This window comes from Botrytis byssoidea (genome assembly GCF_014898295.1).
Source record: "Botrytis byssoidea strain MUCL 94 chromosome Unknown BBYS_003, whole genome shotgun sequence".
Lineage (NCBI taxonomy): Eukaryota > Fungi > Ascomycota > Leotiomycetes > Helotiales > Sclerotiniaceae > Botrytis > Botrytis byssoidea.
Window position 1 is genome coordinate 1,587,225 of NW_024065844.1, and position 21,878 is coordinate 1,609,102.

The window sequence follows — 21,878 nt, forward strand, 5'->3', positions numbered from 1 at the left end:
GTCATTCATCCTTATGAACCTTATCTTTTCATCTCAAGTGGATGTCTTTTCACTCATACATCTGATAGTTGTCGGATTGTCCTAAGAGATGAGGAGTTTAAGGCTGTTGGTGAATCAGGATGCCTCTACCAAGACTTCATTCCAGCAACTCACCTGTTTTGTTTGTCTTGTTTCCTAATTTGTCCTGTGGATAAAAAGTATCATAGGCGTAATAATGTATTTGATAGGGTAAATAAGACCCGACGCAGCATCATCTGTTTGCCTTATCTATGGCACGATATCTTGGATTTCATCTCTACAAGACGACCGATTCACTCTATTTCCATTGTGACATCCATTTGCTATTTCAATATCATTTGGAGCATCCTTTCAGAAAGCCAGTGTCAGATTATTAGCCTGTGGGATTCAAGCCAATCCGAATATTTACCATTCACAGGTCACACCCTACCGTCTAAAATAACTTTCACAAATACTCCGGTTGATCAGAACTTGTGCCTGCATCTTTGATCGTAATCATAATCATACCATAACCAGGTTTCAACAAGCCTCCAATAGCATTATCAGTTGTGAAGTACATTTTCGATATGACGATGGAAAACATTCGTGCGATGTTCAATTTGTTTGTTGAAAAGGGAAATACTTCGTCGATTCTATTTATAACTCTGAACAATGACAATTCATTATCATCGTCACTGTAGCTAGTCAAGATTCACCTTCTTTGTTCTTCACATGATCCCCAAAATAAGTCGTGAATAAAATTATAACTTTGCTTTGTCTTCGCCCATTCACACAGGTCCAACTTCAACTTCAAGTCCTTTGATAAATACGATCAAGTCTAGTCAAGATGGCTTCTGTAATTACCATTAGCGGAAACTATGGTCGCTCATGGCTTCCGATTTAAGAACATTACAGCTTCATACAATACTACAACCTCATACAAGATGGCGACCCTGAACTATTCTTTACGGGTTAACGATGCAGTTTCGGACGCGGCTGGTATCTTAGCATCTGCACCTCCTAACTATATCATCCCGGTCGATGCTACTATTTCACTCTCGACTGGTAGTATCGTTGCTCCTCCTGAGACTTCAGTAACTCAATCTCCATCATACTCGTTCCCAGATCCTAATGTCCTCGTTCTTACTACCTTCTCAACAACGACCATTCCATATGTAGATCCGGTCATTCAAGTTCCTACCCTATCTTCTGACCAACCAACAACTGAACATGTCGCGCCTTTTACTTCATCCACTTCCGTCTTATTTGAGTTCCCTGTAGTTTCCGCGGCACCGTCAAGTACCATAAACATCAGCCCTTCTTCTACAGTACTTCCAAGTATCTCACCTACATCATCAGCGACCACTCCATCTCTTACGCCATCGTACATCATTCCCACCACTCTAGAAACATTATCTTACACTCCATCACCACAATCAACACAAGCACCTGCCTCTCTTATATCCACCACGCCACTCCCCACCAACTCTAATTCTTCAACCAGCCACCTTGGAGCCTATATCGGTGGCGCTTTCGGTGGCGCCGCAGTCATCATCCTTTTTCTCCTCGTCATCTTCAGTCTTGCCCGCCGTCGCAAAAGTAGATCTCCCAAACACCATCCCGACCGTCCCGCTTTCATCGGCGGCTACGAATTGAAACTAGACAAAGTAGGAGATTTGCAACGTGTTGTGCATGAGAAAATAGTTAGGAGAAATACCTTTGAAGCGTGGAAGAGAGGTATTGTGCCTGGCCTTAAGCATGATACAGATGATTTGGCTGGGAAAAGTGAAATCAGTATCAGTAGTGGAACACCCCAAACTGGATATTCAAGTCCGCTAGGAGATGTTGCAGAAGGTGCAATTGCGCGGGACGTAGGCCAGGAGGGAAGATGATCGCTTGGGGGAGAGGAACGGAGCAAAGTTGGAGATAACGAGGATGGATATATGGTCTCGCCGATTGAGGAGGAGCAGAAACCTTCGAGACCTGTATCTGGTGTCAGTCCTTTGATAATTGAATGGGAGACTAGAGCAGATCAAAGGGGAGATTCGACAACTGGTATGATTGGACAGGCAATATAGATCCGAGGGATTTACATCATATACACATAAGATACATACAGAGAAACACAAAGATCGGGTGTACATACTACTACTTATAGATTAGATGCCGCTAGCAACTTCAATTTAACGCAGAATACCTTTGAATTCAATGATATACATGCATCCGCTGGCCCTCGCAGTAGTAGTGATCCCCTTCCCATCTCCAATTCCAATCCCGATCTATTTCACTGTGATTCTTTGTCTGATTTTGAAATTGATATATATATATATATATTCAAATCTGGTTATTACCTTCATAAAATAACACAATCTCAAGCGGCTTTAGCTCACTTGGGAGAGCGCCAGACTGAAGTCCACTTCAGGAATCCAATAGATCCAATCTGTTTATCTGGAGGCACTGTGTTCGATCCACAGAAGCCGCATTCTGCGAGTTGAGGACTACCTTGACTTACATTCTCTTTTGCCATCTCTTCTTTACTTTGAATAGAATGTCAGAATAGCATAACTTTTTTTTTTTGAGGTCTTGGACAGTAGTGAATGTGGGGAGAAAATCTTGTGTGGAAAAGGTGGAGATGAAAAAGTAGGGTAGCTCGGCTCGTGTGTGAGACATTTAAGGGCCCCTTCTAAGTGGGGAGAAGAGGGGTAGGCGAATCGGTGTTCTCCTTTCTTTTGCCGAATACATATGTTTATCGTAGTATCATACTCTATAGATAAAGTAACTAACTGGGTTGGATTTCGTTCTATAGGTTTGGATGGATTCAGTACTTCTGTGTTGATGTTGTAGTTTATTGTGAGTGAGTAGTCTTATTTTCGAAGTTTTTTTCTAGTCTTACAAGATTGGCGTGCCATTCATTGTTTGAGAGTGTGCTATGATTTGAGAAATATTGAATTGAAATTTTACATGTTTAATTTGCATTACTTGGTACCTACATGACTCATCTAAGCTAGAATAAGCTGCTCTAAATATCTCAGACATGGGCCAATAGAGATCATATGAAGGGTATGGCGTTTGCATATAGCTAGGCTCTTGGAGGTTCTATTTTGGGACCGGGTGAGGCTTCACAGCTAATAAGGGTGATGATGTTGAGAGAAAATGTCAGATACGTGGATCTACGAGTTGGCATGTTGATGAACCATTGAGATGGGAAGGGTTCGAGTTGAAAATCTAAGTTGAATCCAAATACCAATAATAATTGCATGTTTGAGTTGAATTCAGACGTTGGGATTGCTCACATCACCCTAGATAGAAAGCTAGTAGGGCAGGATAGTCTTGACCTCTCGATGTTCATTGTTTTATTGATTCTGATGGGATATAATGAGATGGCCCTGCTGTAAGAGCTTTGTTTGTTATATCTCGGGATAAGAGGTTTAAAGTTTTCATCATCGATTAAAGTCAGTAGCGGTTCAGCCGCAGCTCTTGTTGAATTTTTACCACGGTTGTCCAAAGCAGAACCTCTGCCGTCTGCATACATTGAATAACAAAAGTTGAAGTTGATAATATTTAAATGGCACAACTTCTATAGCTTAATTTTTGCTGTTCATATGACCAGCCACGATGCTGTCAGGGAAAATAACTATGGTTATCTCTTGACAGTCTTCATAAACGTATGCCACAAATTTTTATCTCAAGCTCAAGGTGAGCGCGAAGCTCTTGACTACGATCGGATCCCAATTACTCGCAGCACCAACTGGACGAGTCCTTCAGAGTTGCTCTCTATCAACTCGCGAACCCTAACCTTTGAAGACAAGATAGTATCATCGACCTGGATGAAGAAAATCACCTTGAATCAGACCTAACCATTAGGATTTGTCGATTGAGGTTGGCAAAGACCTAGTAATTGCTCCTTCATCCACCCATGTAAAGCGACAGCATTGTACATGCGTTATTCAAAACCCACATGTTTCTTGAACGACAGAAAATATTCTTCCCAATGGACATCGATGTTCTATTCAGGCATGCTTTTCCACATATATCATTCAAACGCGGATTGCATGTTAAGCATAGAAATCTGTGGGTTGCGGTTCTTCAGTACATGTCGTCCCCCACCTTCTGATGGAATTGATGTGGGTCTTTCCAAATCTCGCATTTATATAACAAAATATGAGTCTCGGTCAACATCAAACATCCCTCGTGGCGCAATTGGCTAGCGCGTTCGACTGTTAAGTGAAGCAATTCATTCGTACAGATAAATCGAGAGGTTCGTGGTTCGACCCCACGCGAGGGAGTTTCCCTTTTGTTTTTATTTTTAACCAATATTCGACGACTGACATCTTCATAATCGAATAGGCCAGCTTTTTGAGGAAATCATTAAGTTAAGGAATTTGCTGGGCCATCGGTTGGTTGTATGAGCAAAGGCAATGGCTAAGGGAAATAAGAGTGGTGAGGGAGACACAGGAAGTTTTGTTCGAATTTCTAGATTTTATCCTTCCTCTCGAGTAACAATAGTTCGCTCGTCAAGACCGATTAACGATCGATTCGTTCTAATCTTCTTGAACCTTTCTCTGGTACAAAGGTTGGTGCTGGTTCAAGCCCACCAGAATGAGCTTCGTCTCTGCTTCTGATTCTGACGTTCCTTGGTCCACGCCCGGTAGAGAGAAGCATGAGAAATGATAGCTTCGGAGGTAGGGTTGCTGTCTCAGTCATTTGCGAAGGACCGTTTTCCAAAGTGTCATAAAGCCATGAAGAGATAGATATGCATGCCGAGAGCCCTATTGGCAATCGCAGTCTTGACTGGGATGGCAATCTTTTGCCCCGTGTTGGAGCTGGCCATTTGATATCCTACTATGTGTGTAGGTTTCAATGTTTTGCTCTGATGCCCGAAACCACATGCCTCCTGTCTCCTAGACTATTCATAGCCAAACGTACGTTCAAAAATCGGAGTCGGAATCCTCTTTACGCTCTGCTGCCCGATTACTGTTTCCTTTTGTTTGCCCCTGTCCCTGTTGCTGCTGTGCACTCCCCGCGATTGTCTCTTCTCCTAGAACTTTGCTTGCAGCCATGAATCTATATTATTAAGGAAAATGTTAGCCAAATCCTTTCTATAGAACTCGGTTTGAAGAATCTGAGGAATGAAACAGCGAACTTACAATCCTCCATGATAAGCACCCAAGCCTCGAATAGACTCAGCTTGTATACTAGTATTTCGTAGAAGGTTCTCAAGATCACCAAGGTTGGCAGAGAGTTGTGCGAGTTGTGCGTGTAGATGAGACTGGTGTAGTTAGTTAGAATTGTTGGATGCGTTGTTTTGAACGAAACGAAAGTATTGAATGATGGAGTATCAAAGTGAAAATGAAATATTAATAGAGTATCTAGAGGGGCTTGGGAATCATACCAGCTGTCGAGGTTTGGTACTACTACTGGGTGCGGTGGAAAGACGAGGCGCACCGCCGCTGGGAAGTCTAGATGACATCGCTGTAGAAATTAGATGGGGAGAATGCGATATTGAGTGAAGAAGTCAAATGGAGGAATTCCAAAGATTCGAGACACCGGATAAATCTGTGGTTGCGCGGGAGGTGGTTTGGACTGGGCCTATGGAGGGGTAGGTAATTATCGGAGAAAGACTTGATCCGAGTTACCACAACACTTTTGTTCGTGGTAAATGCAAATATTATTTATCTATCATATGGCTTTGAGAAATGAGGGACGTTTTGTATTATCTTTCAGTCTGAAGTCTTGAATTGTTTATTATATTGCATGGCAGTAAGTTGCGTGTGTTAAGAAAGCACCTTGTAAACAAATGGGTGTGTACGGGCCATGATGATTTTGTACAAATGCATTAACTTATTGGTATTTTATTATTGCAATTCCTTTAAAACATTTTCGAGAGTGTGAATATCAAACAATGGATCCCATTCTCCGTACAGGACACCTACGCGATCCTCGAATATAGACTGGCCAGGTCAAGACTTGCTGGACTGCCCTTCAAACTACTAGACTGACCAGTGGATCAGACTAACCTTTCGTTCTTCGTCACAAGTCGTGTTGACCTTCTGTTCAATAAACTGCCAGACAATGTCATTGAATCCATGGAAATCCGCGGCCCAAACTTGTTCAATGAGGGGAGCAAAAGAATCTGGTGGTTGAGGGGAAGGGTCTAATGCCCAGCCAATAGGACAAGTTGGCGCATAGCTATTAACGTGTGTGAATTTTGAAGTGCCAAATATTTCTCCAATCCGTTGGCGCAAGATCTGTTGCGGAGGCTCGCCGTAATAAAAAATTTGCGTACGAAAGTAAAATCCATGGAAGTCAAACACCTGGCAATTTGGCCCAAATAAGTGCATGGGAACACCTTCGTATTCAAGGGCAACATGCCTACAATTTTCTAAGCAAACTGTTTTTAAATCGTTTCTGATAGCGGCATGAGCTATACTAAACAGTCTCAGGTATATGTCTTCAGGGCAGGGCAGCCTATACTAAATTTCGGGAAAGGGCTACTGAAATTGTGTATATTATAAAAGTATGAATCCAAATGATCAGCGATAAGGTGTGGAACATCGCAGTCAACGTTGAAGTATATACGGGCGTTCGAAGGGTCCGCAGCAAAGCAAAGCTTGTAGAATCTCAGAGTCTCATTTCGTGATTCTTTGCAGACGTGAAGACCAGGAGGAACGGTTGCATTGCTCATGAAATGACCCTCGATAAAAAAGATGCGGATCAACCGGGGTCCAGGGAACGATAATCTCCATATTTCAAGACGAAGCTCGAGGGGCAATCTTGGAAATGCATGGAAGGTATTTTGTTGGGTCGTTGCTGATGCCATGTCGTTGTTTGTTGTTCGTTGTTTGGTAAGCAACTTTGGTGATCGAGTCACTTGAAGATCGGGGTTGAAAGTTTTGTTTTTAAAGACCTCAGATAAGGAATGGTGGGCTTTGTATAGGTATGAGTACAAATCTCATAAGATAGGTATACAATACAGAAGAGTGAATTACCAACCAAGCTAAGCCATGAATTCACTCATTTTGATCTCGCTGATCACTACACTACATTACGAGCTCCAACGGGCTGTCATTTTGTCGGTGATATACAGCCCTTTCAATCAGTTGGTTGCCCGTCCCGTTCTTACACTCCTAATGCTCTGGAACCAACTGATCGAACCGGCAACAATCAAGATAAGTGCTACCATTACTACTGTCCAACGCCACATCATCAGATCTAGTTTCTCAGGAGATTCAACAGTCAGAGAGCTTTTCGATATCACATTTTCCACAACACAGAACTTTCATTCAATCCATTGCTGATCAAAATTATATCAACTTTAAGATTTCCTTTCCCTAATATCTCGACCTTTCCACTCATTTCTCCTGCTCCTCTCCCTCTCCCTCCCCTTTTCCCCTTTCCTCTCCATTCCCACCAACACCGGGTCTATCCAAATACCAACACCTGATGTCACTCAACTTTCCCTCATCTATCCTCCTCGAATAAAACTACTCATATCACAAAAGCATTAGTCCCTTCTCTATCTCTCTACAAACCCCAAATCCTCCTTCTACAAAATAACTCACTTTCTCAAGAACTTCACCTTTTCTCGCTCCAACTTTAGCTATTATCCTCTCGCTTGCTTTATTTCTCGGGTCGATCTTTGCTACAAGGTGTGGGATGTGGGATCTTTCTATGTGCGGAGATGGCTTTAGTATGTCCTGTTTCGTTCTGGATAACAACCTTGGATTGTTATGAGTGAAGGAATCTGCTCTCTCCCTAAACATGCTATCTACATTGCAGACGAAAGAAATGAATAGGAACGAACTAAAAGAAGAAAAAGAAAACATACCTTCCATTCCCCAATAAATCTTCAAAAACTCAGTTACTCCCCACGTAGCATATCCATTATCATAATAATCGGGATTCACACAATAGCCCATTTCGAGACCCTCGGGCGATGGGCGGTTGGTGCCGACGAAACCTACGCATTTGGGTCTGTCTGGGAGATGTTAGTTGGGGAAGGAGGAGTGATGAAGATGGAAAGGAGAGATGAGGAGGGAGGGTGAACGGATGAGGATCAAAATCCAAGAAAAGCCGTTGGGACATCTCTATGAGATAAAGCTTCAAGCTTTTGAAATTGAAGATCATCACGAGATCATCTCTCCGAGAGTTCAAACCCGGAGTATGGGTTCAAACTCCCTCCACTTTCATGGAACTGACACACCTCTTTCCCTCATTTCAGGATCATAGAAATCATTTCTCATCCATTCCTTACTTAAGAATCGAAGAGATAGTTTATCCTCCAAGCTCAACTTAAGATTTTCAACTCTTTACCGAGCAATTGTAATGCCATCCTTGAACTTCAGGAATAAAAACTTCTCCAAATCAATCAATCAAAACGACCCCGGAGACTTCCAGGGTGCGCTTGCTTCCCCCCTCCTTTTTTGTTCAACTTTCGCGTAGAATCAAGCCCCTTCTCTCCCCTACCTCTCCCATCCAAAATCCTCCAGACTCCCACCCCTCACCCCGCGCAAATACAAAACAAACACAAAACGATAAATAAAAAAACTCAACTCACCACTCTCCCCCACAACCAAAATCGCAAATTTATCAATCCCCGCCGCCTCTCCCCCCGGATTCTGCTCCGTCTTCGGTAAAATATATTTCAGAAACTCTAGCGCTTCTTCTTTTGTTTTCATGGGGGCTTGTTTTCTATTTTTTCCCGCGTGGTTAGAATCAGAATACTCATTCCCCCCTTTCCCCACCCTCATTCTCTTCATGCAAAACCACATGAAGAAACCCAAGAGAACAAAAAAAAAAAAAAACATACGACCAAACAACCCCCCTCTCCTCTCTCCAAATCTCCCAAAAATTATCCAAATGTTCGGTTGTAGTCAGGGGGACAAGTTTAAGATTTTGATGGTTTTTTAGAGGATGGGGTGGGGATTGAATTTGAGTAGTATTCGAATCCATGGTGTGTGTAGATTTACTCGAGATGAGAATGATTGGAGTGGTTAGCTATTGGATGGTGGATAATGGGTGGGATTGGCGAATGGGAGTTGAGAGTGGGGGTGGATGTAGATGAGGCGTGGTGGAATACAATGACTTGAATGGATTGAGATTCGGATCAAGAATTCTGAGGGTAGATGGAGTGGGAGACAAAGATGAGAAATGAGGTTGAAGAATTATTAGGATAGGAAGATGATTGACAAGTTCACAAATACACATAGTGAAGTTCTCTATATGGGATTCTATTGTGACACATACGGCGAGCACCGACGTCACCATGTAAAATTTTGGTGCCAAAAGTCAAAGAATGTAAAGAGAAGTGGAACTTGCATTGCACAACTAAAGGAAAGATGTTGGTTGGAAGTCTGTCATTTCTGACTTGTCTTCGAGATCGAAAAGTATTATACACATGTCCCGTATTCCATATCCTGATCGCTTGTTACATTTTCGTCACTGCCTCTACTCACAATTCCTCATTCATGTAAGGAATCAATCTCTCCATCAAATCCTCCACCTCCAGTTCCTCACCAGCCCACATCTCTCCGCCTGGAGTCTTGGGTGGAATTAAAACGGAGCTCAAAACATGAATAACACCATCCTTTGCAATACCATCTTGAACACTGACGCTGCTGAACCCATTGATTCTGATACTGATGAAACCGCCATATCTGCCAACATCAATACTTAGACTCTTATCTTTCAACAAGGTAGGTAGATCAACGTGGAAGTGTCCCTTGGGGATGTCCGCAGTATCGATTTCATCAATTCCATTGATGCTCTTATCATTGGACTTGGCTTTGTAGAAAGCATCAGAGTAGAGAGTTTGATTTGCAACAACGTGATATTTGAGAAGAGCTTCTAGGTATTTTTGACCATAATTGCTGAAGAGGAAAGCATTGATTCTAGGACCAAGCTTTTGGAATGCCCAGTTGCTGGGTGCGAACAATGTTCCTCCTGTATGATGAGATGCAGCAATGGTATCGAAGAGACCGGTTTTTTCGAGTCCAAGTTGGAGAGTTGAAAACTCGCCAGGAAGAAGCTCGATAATCTTAAGGGCCGGGGGAGGTGGTAGGAGAAGCGAATCGACGCCATGGATTACTCCGTTTGTACCGAACTATTGAAATTCAGGTTAGTATTATGTTGATATGGGAAGAGATGACGGAACATACAATATTGACAGCAATGACTCTGCTGTAGAAGTTGACGGCTAATCCCTTCAAACCCAAACCAACACGAAGACGTTGAGGTTCGTCACCGAGACGGCCTTCCTTTAATGCGGTCGGAATAGTATGCGAAACGAGGACACGACCAGCAGGGTAGAAATCCGGAGATACGTGATATTCAAGGACAGCCTTGATCAATTCCTTTGAAGGTTTCTTGTGATGCTCTGGAATCTTCTCAAAAGCTTTGTCAGTTGGTGCGAATACGGTGTAGTTTGCCGCTGTGCCGTTCAAAGCATCAACAAGATCTGGATATTCGTTGATAAGCTCAGCAAGTTTGGTGGTGTACTTGCTGCTAGCAATCAATTCATAGACAGTCTTGTTAGGCTTTCCATGACCGTGATGTGGGTTCTTTGGATGGTGAGGAGGTTTTCCATGGTGTGGAGGCTTCTCATGAGGGTGATCAAAAATATCGATATCCTCAACGGAGGAAATGGCAGAGTCTAACCAGCCGGATATATCAAATTTTGACATTGAGTGGTGGCATTCGATGACATTCTGGGCTTTTTGACCGGCCTCAGAAAGGGTATCGATAGCGTTGTCAAAGGCATTCTCGCTGAATGCAACTGCATCTTTCAAAGATTTTTCGGCATGAGAGATAAAGTTGTCCTTGATTTCTGGGATTCTATCAAGCCATGTCTTTGAGGACTTCTGAGATTCGACAATAATCTGGTTGGTTACACGTTCGTCAGGAATAACGAAGGCAGTAGAAACTACCGCAAAGGGCAAAAGAGTAGTTGAGAACCTCATATTGATATGATTGATGAATGTTAAAAAGAGAAATAAGGCGGGAATAAAGGAAGTAGATATATATATATATATAATGGAATGCTGTGATCAGGGCCAAGGTACTAGTGATTCAATGATGCCTTCTCACGCCGCGTAAATGATTTGAAACAGAGACAACTCGGCTCGGGTTCGATTCGTTTGCTGAGAAGATTGAGGTGAAGGCTAGCCAACCAGTCAATTTGGCAATGAAACTTTAATCAATATGATGTGGATATAACAAGAACACCGACAGAAGTCAAACATGAGAAACCGATAGATATTGCGAAGTCAATTGATATATACTCCTCTCAAAAGTCAAGCTTTTGGTTGTCAAGTATTGTGTTGGATCTATACGCGTATTCGTACCAAAGAAGGATTAGAAGGCAGTCAATGCTTGCGTGTTTCTTTGTAAGAAGACGAAATCCATAACATCATCGATCCGAAGAGAAGGAGGAGGCGTTATGATGCTCTGTTGCTTGATGCAGCTTACCAGCCAATCATTCTTGTTCATTTGACATTTACCCCTCGATCGGAGGTTGCAAGGACCGACGGACAAGGTGTGAAATGAAAGTCCGCTCAGTCCGATGAAGACATTGTGTGACGAATCATCGACGAGTATCTCGTCAATGAATAGGTAATTATAGGTGGCATTTTGTGTAAAGTGGTGGTGGTCTCTCGTACTTCGTAAATGTCTGGTGAGAAACAGGAGACATCGGACGGGAGGCACGGAAGCTACTCGCCCATTTAACAAGGGTTCTGGCTATCTACACCCATAGTCGTTCTTGCCATTATTGGTAAAAAGCCTGATAGAATCTGGCTCGAAGTTGGTTACCACCTCACGGACACTTGAACACTTACTCTCGTTACTTTACTTCACCACGCTCACCTACTCACCATCATCGAACGATAACAATAAGAGGATGCAGTTGTGGGGAACAGCATAGGAAAGCATAGGAAACACAAAATCCATCAATTCTTTCCTGGTCCTGGGCATCTAACGCATCTGAAACACCACACTTTCTACAATAGCTCCAATCATCTCATCATTTTTGGGAGCTTCGTGTGGCCCGGTCTAAGCACAATGATGGAAACCTCTTAATCAATACCACTTCTATCACTATTATTTCAAGCTTCAACACTCTTCGCACTCAGACTCAAGGAGTAGCTCCACAACTTGAGGCCTCGTAGGCTGTGGCAGGGTTACGAAACAAGCTTTTCCACCATATTTCCCGTGGAGCCACTATGACGCTTGGCGGAGCTTTTCGATCTCAAGCAGTCAAAGTTCAGCATGAATCAATCCATGCTTCTATGAATAGCATGTTTGGAAAGCCACTTCAATTGGATCAACAAGTATTCATCAGGTAAAAGAAACTTCTTTATGTGGTTTTTGGGTGCTTAGTGGCTGGTGCTTGGCTGTGCTTGCAAGTTACAATTGAGTCCAGTCCATCAGATGTCGTCATCTTCAGTAAGGTGCTTCTGGTAAGTGAGTGAATTTCGTCGATGCTTTTCAATAAAGCTGCTTTGTTACCAGCCAGGAAATTGACATCTCAAATCAATCTCTTCTTCCTTCTCAAACTTCTCAATACTATCAACGTACTATTTCCCCTATACATCTCTAGAAATTTAAAATACTATACCACCATTGTAACTTTCAATCTAACATAATCACCATGTCTCTCGCACGCCATGTAAGTTGGAATTCTCCCAGGCTTCCAATACTCAGCTTCTCATATTGACCGTTCCCTCAATTCAGGTCGACCCAGATCAGATTATTCAGAATTTACAGAATATGCATATGAAAGAAGCTGGCCAAAAGCATGTACACACCAAAGGAGGAACTTCCCATATTACCCCATACTCGACTCGATATGCTTCCAAACAAGAAATCTCCAAGTTCGAAATACCTCAAGATGGAGCACCAGCAGATGCTGTTCATCAAATGTTGAAAGATGAACTAGATCTTGATGGTAGACCTAATTTGAACCTCGCAAGGTATGTTGTTCAATTGCTCAGACCATTAGAGTAACGTGAAGCCGGTTGAACACTGCTAACGTCGCCATCAGTTTCGTGGGTACATACATGGAAACCCACGCTGAACAATTAATGTTCGAGAATATTTCAAAGAATATGTCCGATGCAGACGAATATCCAGCAATGATGCAAATGCACACTCGCTGTGTTTCCATTATCGCCAATCTTTGGGGAGCCCAAAAGGGAGAGAAAGCTATTGGATCTGCGACAACTGGTTCTTCAGAGGCTATCCATCTTGGTGGCTTGGCTATGAAGAGACGTTGGCAAGAAAAGCGTGAGGCTGAAGGAAAGGATAAATCCAAGCCAAATATCATCATGGGATCGAATGCTCAAGTAGCTCTTGAGAAATTCGCCAGATACTTTGAGGTTGAAGCTAGAATCCTTCCTGTTTCTGAAAAGTCAAACTTCAGACTTGATCCGGAATTGGTCAAAGGAAATATCGATGAGAATACTATTGGTATCTTTGTTATTTTAGGAAGCACATACACCGGTCATTATGAACCAGTTGAAGAAATCTCCAAGATTTTAGATGACTATGAAGCCAAGACTGGGGTTGATATCCCAATTCACGTTGATGCTGCGTCCGGAGGCTTTGTAGCTCCATTCACCCATGCTAAAGCTGGTGGTCCAAAGTGGAACTTCGAGCTCCCACGAGTAAAGTCCATCAACACATCCGGTCACAAATTCGGTCTTGTGTACGCTGGTGTAGGCTGGATCATCTGGCGCGATGAGTCTTACCTTCCCAAACATCTTGTCTTCGAACTCCATTATCTAGGTGGAACAGAAGAGTCTTACACTCTCAACTTTTCTCGACCAGGTGCTCAAGTCATCGCTCAATACTATAACCTCATCCATCTTGGTTTCAATGGCTACCGTCAAATCATGGAAAATTGCATGAGCAACGCCCGTCTCCTTTCCAAATCTCTCGAAGCCACTGGATGGTACACATGTGTCTCCGACATTCACCGCAAGAAAGGTGAACACACATTTCAAGGCCTAAGTGCCCCCGTCTTCAACAAAGAGGACGAAACCTCCGCTGATTACAACGCCGGTCTCCCCGTCGTTGCCTTCCGTTTCTCAGACGAGTTTAAGAAAGAATTTCCACACATCGAGCAAGAGACTATCTCCAATCTTCTTCGCGCTAAACAATATATTATTCCCAACTACCCACTTCCTCCTAACGAGGAAAAGACTGAGATTCTAAGAGTGGTAGTTAGAGAGAGTATGAGTTTTGATTTATTGGATCGATTGATCTCAGATATCTGTTCCACGACACAGAATTTGATCGATAATGATGAGCAGGATTTGAGCATTTTGAATAAACAATTGACCAAGGGACACGGAAGCGCGGAGAAGAATCATGGAAGTGTGGGACATAAGCATGGAAAGGGACAAGGAAAGGGTGGTAACAGACCAATGAGTAATGGAGTACATAGAGCGGTTTGCTAGATGATATGAGTTTATGATTTATGGGCTTAAAAACAATAATGGTATTATAAAAACAACGTGCATGGCATTGGTCCTGAGTGTGATCTATCTGAGTGAGAAATGGATCGTTGAGTTGTGAGGTCTTCTCTTTCCTTTCCTTTCGAATATTCAGGACTTCGATGGCAATTATATTTCTTGCTATCTCTTCATCTATCTACTGTCTAAATACGTACTTCCACCTACTTCCACATCTCAACTCATACTACCATCACTATAACCCAGAAAACTTCAACGAGACCATTCTCGTATGAGGTACCCACTACAGGAGTCTACTCGAGTACCTAATCGGTTACCTCTCGCTAACCCCCTTGAAAAAAGTTTCAAGCCTCCAGTCCAAAGTTCACCTTCGATACCAATTAGGTAGGGAGGTGTACTCAGTACACATATTTTCTTGCAGTACCTTTCCCCTTTCCCATAGACCCATTTATTAAAAATGTTATTGTCCAGATAGAGATGGATAGGTCCCTGAGTGATGTTCTAGATTTGTTTTTTGGGGGGGTTCTGTGTTTGGTGTTTTATTTACAGCCTTGGAACCGGCTGTTCGGAGATCGATGGATGACTTTAGCAGAAAAGAAAAGGAAGGAATAGAATGGGAGGAAGGAAGAGAAGACAAGAGATGGAGGTTAGATATAGGATCTTCTTATGTCTATTATCTAGTCTCAGATAATGATTTAATAAGAGCTGATACATCCGTACAATGTGGCTTCGAGAAGGATCAGATGAGAGGTTCATTGATTGAGCGTTCGCATTTTCAATCAAATTTGAGTTGGATATCTGATTTTCACGTGATAAGATGGGAATCTTTGATTTGTGTATTTGCACGAGCTGACGATGCTTAGGCATATGCAATATTAAAAGTACCAGAATGACGAGTTAAAGCAGGGGAGCACTTCATCCATTTAATTCCCGGCCATCAATTTTTCCACGGCCCATTTAACGCTCAAATTCCTCAAATCACTATAATGCTGACCGACGCCCACAAACAGCACCGGTACATTCGTAGCATGCACCATGCTAACCAGAGTACCCACCATATCCCCCACGGTATCACATTTGCTGATAATGAAACCATCTAGGGATCTGCCTTGGCCAAATGCTGCATTAAAGTTCCTTGCTTGTGCGACTGAATCTGTGCCAACGAGTGCTTCGCCTACCATTAGGATCTTATCCGGTTGAGCGAATTTAGCGAATTTTTCGAGCGAGGACATGAGTCGTTGATCGTTGTGACGTCGTCCGGCTGTGTCGATTAGAACTACATCATAGCCTTCTTGAGCAGCGAAGGAGACGGAGTCTTTGGCTACGTTTGCGGCGTCTTTTCCATAGCCCTTTTGATATAGTTCTACTTGGCCACCTTCTCTGGTGGTAAGTTCTTTCAAATTTCGTACGTGAACGGCTAATTGTTCGACGGCTCCGGATCTGAAGGTGTCGCAAGCTACAACGAGGACTTTGTACTTGTTTTGTAGAAGGAAATAACAGATCTTGGAAAGATTTGTGGATTTACCAACACCATTGACTCCGACAATGGACATGACATATGGCCTCTTTTTCTTCAATGACAAAGCTGGAGGCGAGACAATAGAATCGATTTCTCGAAGGAGATCAAGGGATGAGGTAGGAGTCAGAATTTTTCTTAGTGATGCTTCCATGGCTGTTGCTATTCTTGTTTGAACGCCTGCAAATGGTTAGTGGCGCTCTGGCGAAAATCATGTGTGCAATGCAATACATACTCTCGAAATTTCCAGTCTTCACTCCTATTAATTCCCGTTCTACACCCTCGCATAATCTCATCGCGGCTTCTCTTGCGACGTTCTTTCGTAATAAATGATCCTCCATTCCCTTCATGGCTTTATCCAAATCTTCCTTAGTCAGAGTCTTTCCTCCTACTACATTTCTGAATAATCCTCCAATAGCACTGAAACTGGATCCCACTAGGCCAGCTGCTGGGGCGCTAGACTCCGCCTTCTTCGCATTCGCGGAATCTAAAATCGAATGGACTTCGTCTTCAAGATCCTTCAATACGAACTGCCCCTTTCCAGTTTTTGAACCCCATGAGGTTTGTTCAACTCCCTCCACGGCGCCCGGACGACCTTCGTCCTCCCCAGAAGTCGCCCCGTTTGCGGGCGCAGAATAGTCGAGGGGGGTATCGCTATCCTCATCTGCCATTCCGTCTGCATCCCATTTTCTTCCCTTCTTTGGTCCGGTTTTTACACTTCTACTTTTTCTGTGAGATTCGTCGCCGGATGAAGCATACGTAGGGGTCTGGGCTGCCTTTCTAGCTCTTCGAGAAACCTTTCCACCCGGTCCTGCTTTTGCGCTCAATATGTGGCTCGCAGGTGTACTCGGTCGCGAACTAGGTGTTCCGAGGGGGGTCGAGTCGGGGGAAGGGATATCTTTGACATTATTCTTTGATTGTCCTATGGAGTATTAGTAAGTTTGCGCTTGAGAGAAACACTAGCGCATACCTCTCGAGGGTAGTCCAGGCATTGGCGGAGGCTCATTGTCTGAAGTCGTAGAAATCAAAGGAATCGACTCTTCGAACGCAGAAGCCTCTGCAACTCTAGCGTCCTGATTCAAAGCACTCTTCTCCAACTCCCGCACTTGTTGGTCAAAATATTCATCGAAAGCACATTCGACAACAGTTGTGTGTGGTTTTCTCAATTGATCACCATATAAGTCCACAAAAATCGTTTTGACATTATCCACCAATTTGTCAATCCATGACAAATGTAGCAATGACCTGTACACGACCTGCAAGTCAAGTTAGCACGAGATGACTCAAAAATTTCCTAGAATTAGTTGCGCCACAGGACTACTTTTGCATACCACAAATATTAAGCCTAATTCTTTGCACGTTGTCCATTTCAAAGTATGCTGATCATGTTTGAAAGGAGGATTACTCGCAGCAGAAATATCATCTGCAACTCCGGCACCGGGTAAGGTTCGTTCTTCAATGAAAACATTCGTGATAAGGCTGTTAATAACCGCAGGGCTGACGGGGGAAAATTGTTTCGACCATAGTACCACTCCAGAAGTAGTGAGGATCTCAAAAGCATCCAACATCTTGAGTATTAGAAATTCGTAGCAGTCGTGAGAGTCGTAACAATAGATTCGTAGAATGTAACACTGTGGCACTATTAGAAGGAGTCCATCAAAGAAGATTATGGATTCATATGGACACTTTCTTCTAAAAGCACGCAGAATGATTGTGCCAAGCATCACCGATAAGACGATAAACGTCGATTAATAAAGCAGCCGCCTTATATGCTTAACCGATATCCCTACATCTTGCACAACCCTGCATCTTGCACACTTTTATTTCTTTTGAAAATAATATTCTAAAAATGATATATAATCAACCAATCATTGGATTCTATTAAAAATAAAAATAAGAATATTATAGTATTATTTCTTTTATATAAAATAATAAAATCATAATTATAATTAATAATTAAATAGAAATCTCGATATCAAAACTATCAATATAAAATTATTATATATTAATTTATTTAATAATAGAAATAATAAAAGTTTGTTTTTAAAATATATTCTATAAATTTGAAGATCTTTTAATATATGGAATCAAAAAAAGCTAATTTTAATATCAAAAATTCGAAATTATATTAATATATAATAAGAGTTTTAATAAATAATTTGTTTTAAAACAAAAATCTTTTATAACTTAAGTATTAATTATATTCTGAATATAATTTAATTATATGATATATTATTTATATATTAATATTAATAATTAAATAATAAAATGCTATATTTTATTATATATTTATATATATAATTATTTATTTTAAAAAATATTAATATTTAAAAATTAAAATTATATAATCAATAATAAAGAATTTTTATTCAAATATTTTTTGAAAGAAAATCTTGATTTAAATTTAAATTTAAAACTAATAATTAGTATTAAATATTATAAAATGAATTTGAAATTGAATATAAACTATAAAACTCTTAGAAATATTATAAAATTTAAAGACTTTTTTTAGAAATAAAATTCTTTTAAAAAAGGAACTACAATATTTTTGATTGAAAAAAAATATATAATAAACTTTTCAATTGAAATGTAAAGGTCAATTATTTTAATTATTATTTTTATTTATTTATATTATTTTATAATATAATTAATTATAATTTCTAAATAATATATTATTTCAATATTATTTATTATTATTATATTATATATTTTCTAATATATAAAAATATAGTTTTATAAATTAAATTAAAATATCAATTTTATTTTTCTAAAATCTCGAAATAAATCTTTTATCATATTTTAAAAAGTATTTTTAAATTATTTTTCTTTTTTTTAAAACTATATAAAAATTTAAAACTTAATATAAAACTTGATTATTAATATTTTTCGAAATTTCAAACTTTTGATTAATAATAATAATAATAATAAATACAAAAAACTATTTTTCAATTATATACATTCACTCTAATATAGGTTTTTATTTTATTATTAATATTTTAAAATATTATTACTCAAAATCAATTAATATTCAATTGAATATTTCAAATCTTTCAAATTCCTGAAATTATCTTTTAATAAATATAAGATTCTATTATACAAATTTTAAAATCATTATAATGATACTTGAATTTAATATCGATTTTTAGTTTAATAAATCAAATTGTGCAAGATACAGGGTTGTGCAAGATACAGGGATATCGGTTATAGCAGCCACCCAAAGCTCAATGCTTTATGGAAATGTGTTCGACCTAGGCGCGATTCTTACGTGTTGTATGATAGTTATACCACTTTCCACCCCCTTATTATTCCACTCCTCATACCATTAATCGCAGCAGACGCTATTCGTCTACTTCTGTCAGACCTTCAATATGCAAAGATCAAATTATGGGAACTTCCCTCCAGCTAACTCTCCCCCTCTTCATCACCCAGTACCTCAACATGTCTCTACAGTCCCTCAGCTACGATCACCTCCTCCCCCAATGCCACAACAACAGCATCAATCAGGCTATGGAAACCCCTACCAACCACAAGCTTCAGGGAATGCTGCCGCATTCGGCGCATATGGAGGCTTCATAAATGATCCTACGGCGCAAATGGGATTCCAAGTTGGACAAACAGCTTTAAAACATGGAACAGAATATGTGGAACAGAATGTCAGTATATGACGATACATATTGGAGACGACGTTCTGACAACTGGATAGTTCAATCGATATGTCAATGTTTCGGCGCTGAAACATTACTTCAATGTCTCGAATGGATATGTGGTCAACAAGCTATTTTTGGTCCTATTCCCATGGAGACACAAGCCTTGGTCAAGGAAACAATCGATTGGTCCCAGTGGTCAAGAGGGGTGGTTTTTACCTCCTAGAGATGATCTCAATAGTCCAGATATGTATATTCCAGGTATGATTAATTGCCCGCGAGCAAACTTCATAAATTGACCTCTTCCCAGTAATGGCACTTGTGACTTATATCCTCCTTTCCACACTTTTAGCCGGCCTCAGAGGAGCTTTTCAACCAGAACTCCTTGGGTCCACGGCAGGATGGGCATTTTTTATTGTGTTTATTGAAATTCTGGGATTGAAGCTTGGATGCTATCTCCTTTCAATTTCCAACGAGTCCCAGCTACTCGATTTGGTCGCCTACTCTGGATATAAGTTCGTTGGAGTTATTGCCACTTTAGTCGTCAGTGAGATCATCAACGGCGGAAAAGGAACTGGCGGTTGGATTGGGTGGACTGTTTTCGGTTACACTTTCCTCGCCAATGCTTTGTTTCTGGTATGTTTCCCCCCTTAAATGTTATTTTTTTCCGTGCCTCTGATAGAAGTACCAGCTGCGATCCTTAAAATACGTTTTACTTCCTGAAAATACAACTGATGAGCGAGGAACTATGCAAACAGTTGCACGATCGCAGAAGAGCCGAAGGACACAATTTCTCTTTATCTACTCATACCCTGTACAATTGATCTTCATGTGGGGACTTACACGAGCCTGAGTTAGTGGCTCGGATATGGAATCAGTACTGCATTGGCATATAGAATGACACTAGCGAGATCAAGGATATTGGATCGCTACTGGATGGTACAATTGGGTTTCTGGTGAAAAGGCTAGGCTGGCACGACGAGGCAAATGTGTAAGAATACAAGTTTCAAAATACCCAATACAAGTTGTTATATTACTGTTCACTAGCATCGATACCAATCAGCAATGGTTGTTATTGATCTAATTTGATTGTTTATGCGGTAAACTTTTGTGCTTTCAGTAAACTGTTGAGTGATAACTCACATTGTTAGCCTATATCAGAGACTCAAGTGATGCTGTCGTCTTGATTGTCTTGTAGATGCTCAAATCGAATAGAGATCTTGAGACGTGTTTCCCTCCGAATTTGACGTGAATTGTCAGATAGATGAGCATATTGGAGTAGCGAGCTCGTCGACATTGAGACCCCGGCCGACACGCACTAATCACAATGACGTGTAGAGGACTTTTTTGGTATTTTCTACATTGCAAAGGCATTAAAACTAAATAAAAAAATGTTATTGAGATAGAAGTGTTTTCAATTCTTCATTGTGCCTCTCCTTTTCGTCTAGGGTATGCTCCAACAATGAAGCAACTCAGTACTAGTGTAACTATCAGAAACGCTGAATATTTAGCCACCAGCTATCAAGTGACTAACTACCATCGACATATGACACATGTGGCGAGGAGAATGTATGCTATCTGTGAAACAAAGGAACGAAACGCTTTTTGAGGGCAGATTGTCTGATTGATTCGCAGTTTACCTATCTAGAATAGACGTGAAATGGAGGGGGCATGGAATAATAAATCTGCCTACCTGGTTTGTCTCGCCCAGTATCGGCTCGAGTTTCACTCACTCGTTATGGATCTCACCACTTGAAAGTTCTTACATAATTCTTGGTAACATATTCTTGGAACATCTCCATGCCTCCTGCATACATCTGTAGTCATTGCTAATACTGCCGCAATAATGACATACCTCATGGAAAATAGACGGTGAAATCGCAGGACAGCGGCTACCTAAGAAGCTCAAAGATTTAGTGATATCGCTATAGCGATGGTTGTGCCATTCGCGGCTACTGGGTAAGACATACAGTGGATGACTGTAGAATACTTTGCTGAAACAACCTTTACAAGTGACGTCTGCAGTCATGAGTAACTTTTGAAGCAATTATTTCAAAGATGACTTCTAATTTATCAGGGCTTTGCTAGAGGCTCCTCATTGCTTGATCTACCTAGGTAGACATTGCAATATCTTGACTAGTCAGATTTTCAACTTGTAAAGCATGACCAGATGGTACGTGGCAAATAATACTAATCTATGTGCGAAAACACCTTCCCACGTCTTGTGTTCTCATCTCAAGTTGAGATACT

General features: G+C 41.0%; 8 protein-coding genes across 8 annotated transcripts; 3 read left to right on the plus strand and 5 right to left on the minus strand.

Annotated features, from left to right (window-relative positions):
* Positions 1-875: 875 nt before the first annotated feature.
* Positions 876-1,889, plus strand: EAE97_001910 (uncharacterized protein; the record flags this gene model as incomplete). Its single annotated transcript, XM_038872421.1, has 1 exon — positions 876-1,889. One exon carries the CDS (start codon positions 876-878, stop codon positions 1,887-1,889), a length of 1,014 nt encoding a protein of 337 aa, XP_038736979.1.
* Positions 1,890-4,925: 3,036 nt separating this feature from the next.
* Positions 4,926-5,467, minus strand: EAE97_001911 (uncharacterized protein; the record flags this gene model as incomplete). The annotated part of the gene is made up of 3 exons (XM_038872422.1): positions 4,926-5,061; positions 5,145-5,266; positions 5,390-5,467. The coding sequence occupies 3 exons, from the start codon at positions 5,465-5,467 to the stop codon at positions 4,926-4,928; spliced, it is 336 nt and encodes a 111-aa protein (XP_038736980.1).
* Positions 5,468-5,957: 490 nt separating this feature from the next.
* EAE97_001912 (uncharacterized protein) lies at positions 5,958-6,817 on the minus strand (the record flags this gene model as incomplete). Its single annotated transcript, XM_038872423.1, has 3 exons — positions 5,958-5,963; positions 6,015-6,421; positions 6,472-6,817. The coding sequence occupies 3 exons, from the start codon at positions 6,815-6,817 to the stop codon at positions 5,958-5,960; spliced, it is 759 nt and encodes a 252-aa protein (XP_038736981.1).
* A 532-nt stretch (positions 6,818-7,349) lies between these two features.
* EAE97_001913 (uncharacterized protein) lies at positions 7,350-8,675 on the minus strand (the record flags this gene model as incomplete). The annotated part of the gene is made up of 4 exons (XM_038872424.1): positions 7,350-7,481; positions 7,560-7,666; positions 7,826-7,975; positions 8,555-8,675. The coding sequence occupies 4 exons, from the start codon at positions 8,673-8,675 to the stop codon at positions 7,350-7,352; spliced, it is 510 nt and encodes a 169-aa protein (XP_038736982.1).
* Positions 8,676-9,448: 773 nt separating this feature from the next.
* On the minus strand, positions 9,449-10,955 carry EAE97_001914 (uncharacterized protein; the record flags this gene model as incomplete). The annotated part of the gene is made up of 2 exons (XM_038872425.1): positions 9,449-10,099; positions 10,155-10,955. 2 exons carry the CDS (start codon positions 10,953-10,955, stop codon positions 9,449-9,451), a joined length of 1,452 nt encoding a protein of 483 aa, XP_038736983.1.
* A 1,688-nt stretch (positions 10,956-12,643) lies between these two features.
* Positions 12,644-14,453, plus strand: EAE97_001915 (uncharacterized protein; the record flags this gene model as incomplete). The annotated part of the gene is made up of 3 exons (XM_038872426.1): positions 12,644-12,661; positions 12,727-12,965; positions 13,037-14,453. The coding sequence occupies 3 exons, from the start codon at positions 12,644-12,646 to the stop codon at positions 14,451-14,453; spliced, it is 1,674 nt and encodes a 557-aa protein (XP_038736984.1).
* Positions 14,454-14,594: 141 nt separating this feature from the next.
* Positions 14,595-17,552, minus strand: EAE97_001916 (uncharacterized protein; the record flags this gene model as incomplete). The annotated part of the gene is made up of 4 exons (XM_038872427.1): positions 14,595-16,164; positions 16,220-16,906; positions 16,955-17,240; positions 17,316-17,552. 4 exons carry the CDS (start codon positions 17,550-17,552, stop codon positions 15,392-15,394), a joined length of 1,983 nt encoding a protein of 660 aa, XP_038736985.1. The 3' UTR covers positions 14,595-15,391.
* A 1,696-nt stretch (positions 17,553-19,248) lies between these two features.
* On the plus strand, positions 19,249-20,705 carry EAE97_001917 (uncharacterized protein). The gene is made up of 4 exons (XM_038872428.1): positions 19,249-19,637; positions 19,688-19,889; positions 19,939-20,264; positions 20,320-20,705. Exons 1-4 carry the CDS (start codon positions 19,353-19,355, stop codon positions 20,479-20,481), a joined length of 975 nt encoding a protein of 324 aa, XP_038736986.1. The 5' UTR covers positions 19,249-19,352; the 3' UTR covers positions 20,482-20,705.
* The last annotated feature ends 1,173 nt before the right edge of the window (positions 20,706-21,878 follow it).

Excerpts from the sequence above, each read along its gene's own strand:
- EAE97_001917 (XM_038872428.1), top strand. The coding sequence starts at position 19,353 with ATGCAAAGATCAAATTATGGGAACTTCCCTCCAGCTAACTCTCCCCCT. Across the intron at positions 19,638-19,687 it reads CAGAATATGTGGAACAGAAT|TTCAATCGATATGTCAATGT; the intron begins GTCAGTATATGA and ends ACAACTGGATAG. Across the intron at positions 19,890-19,938 it reads TCCAGATATGTATATTCCAG|TAATGGCACTTGTGACTTAT; the intron begins GTATGATTAATT and ends ACCTCTTCCCAG.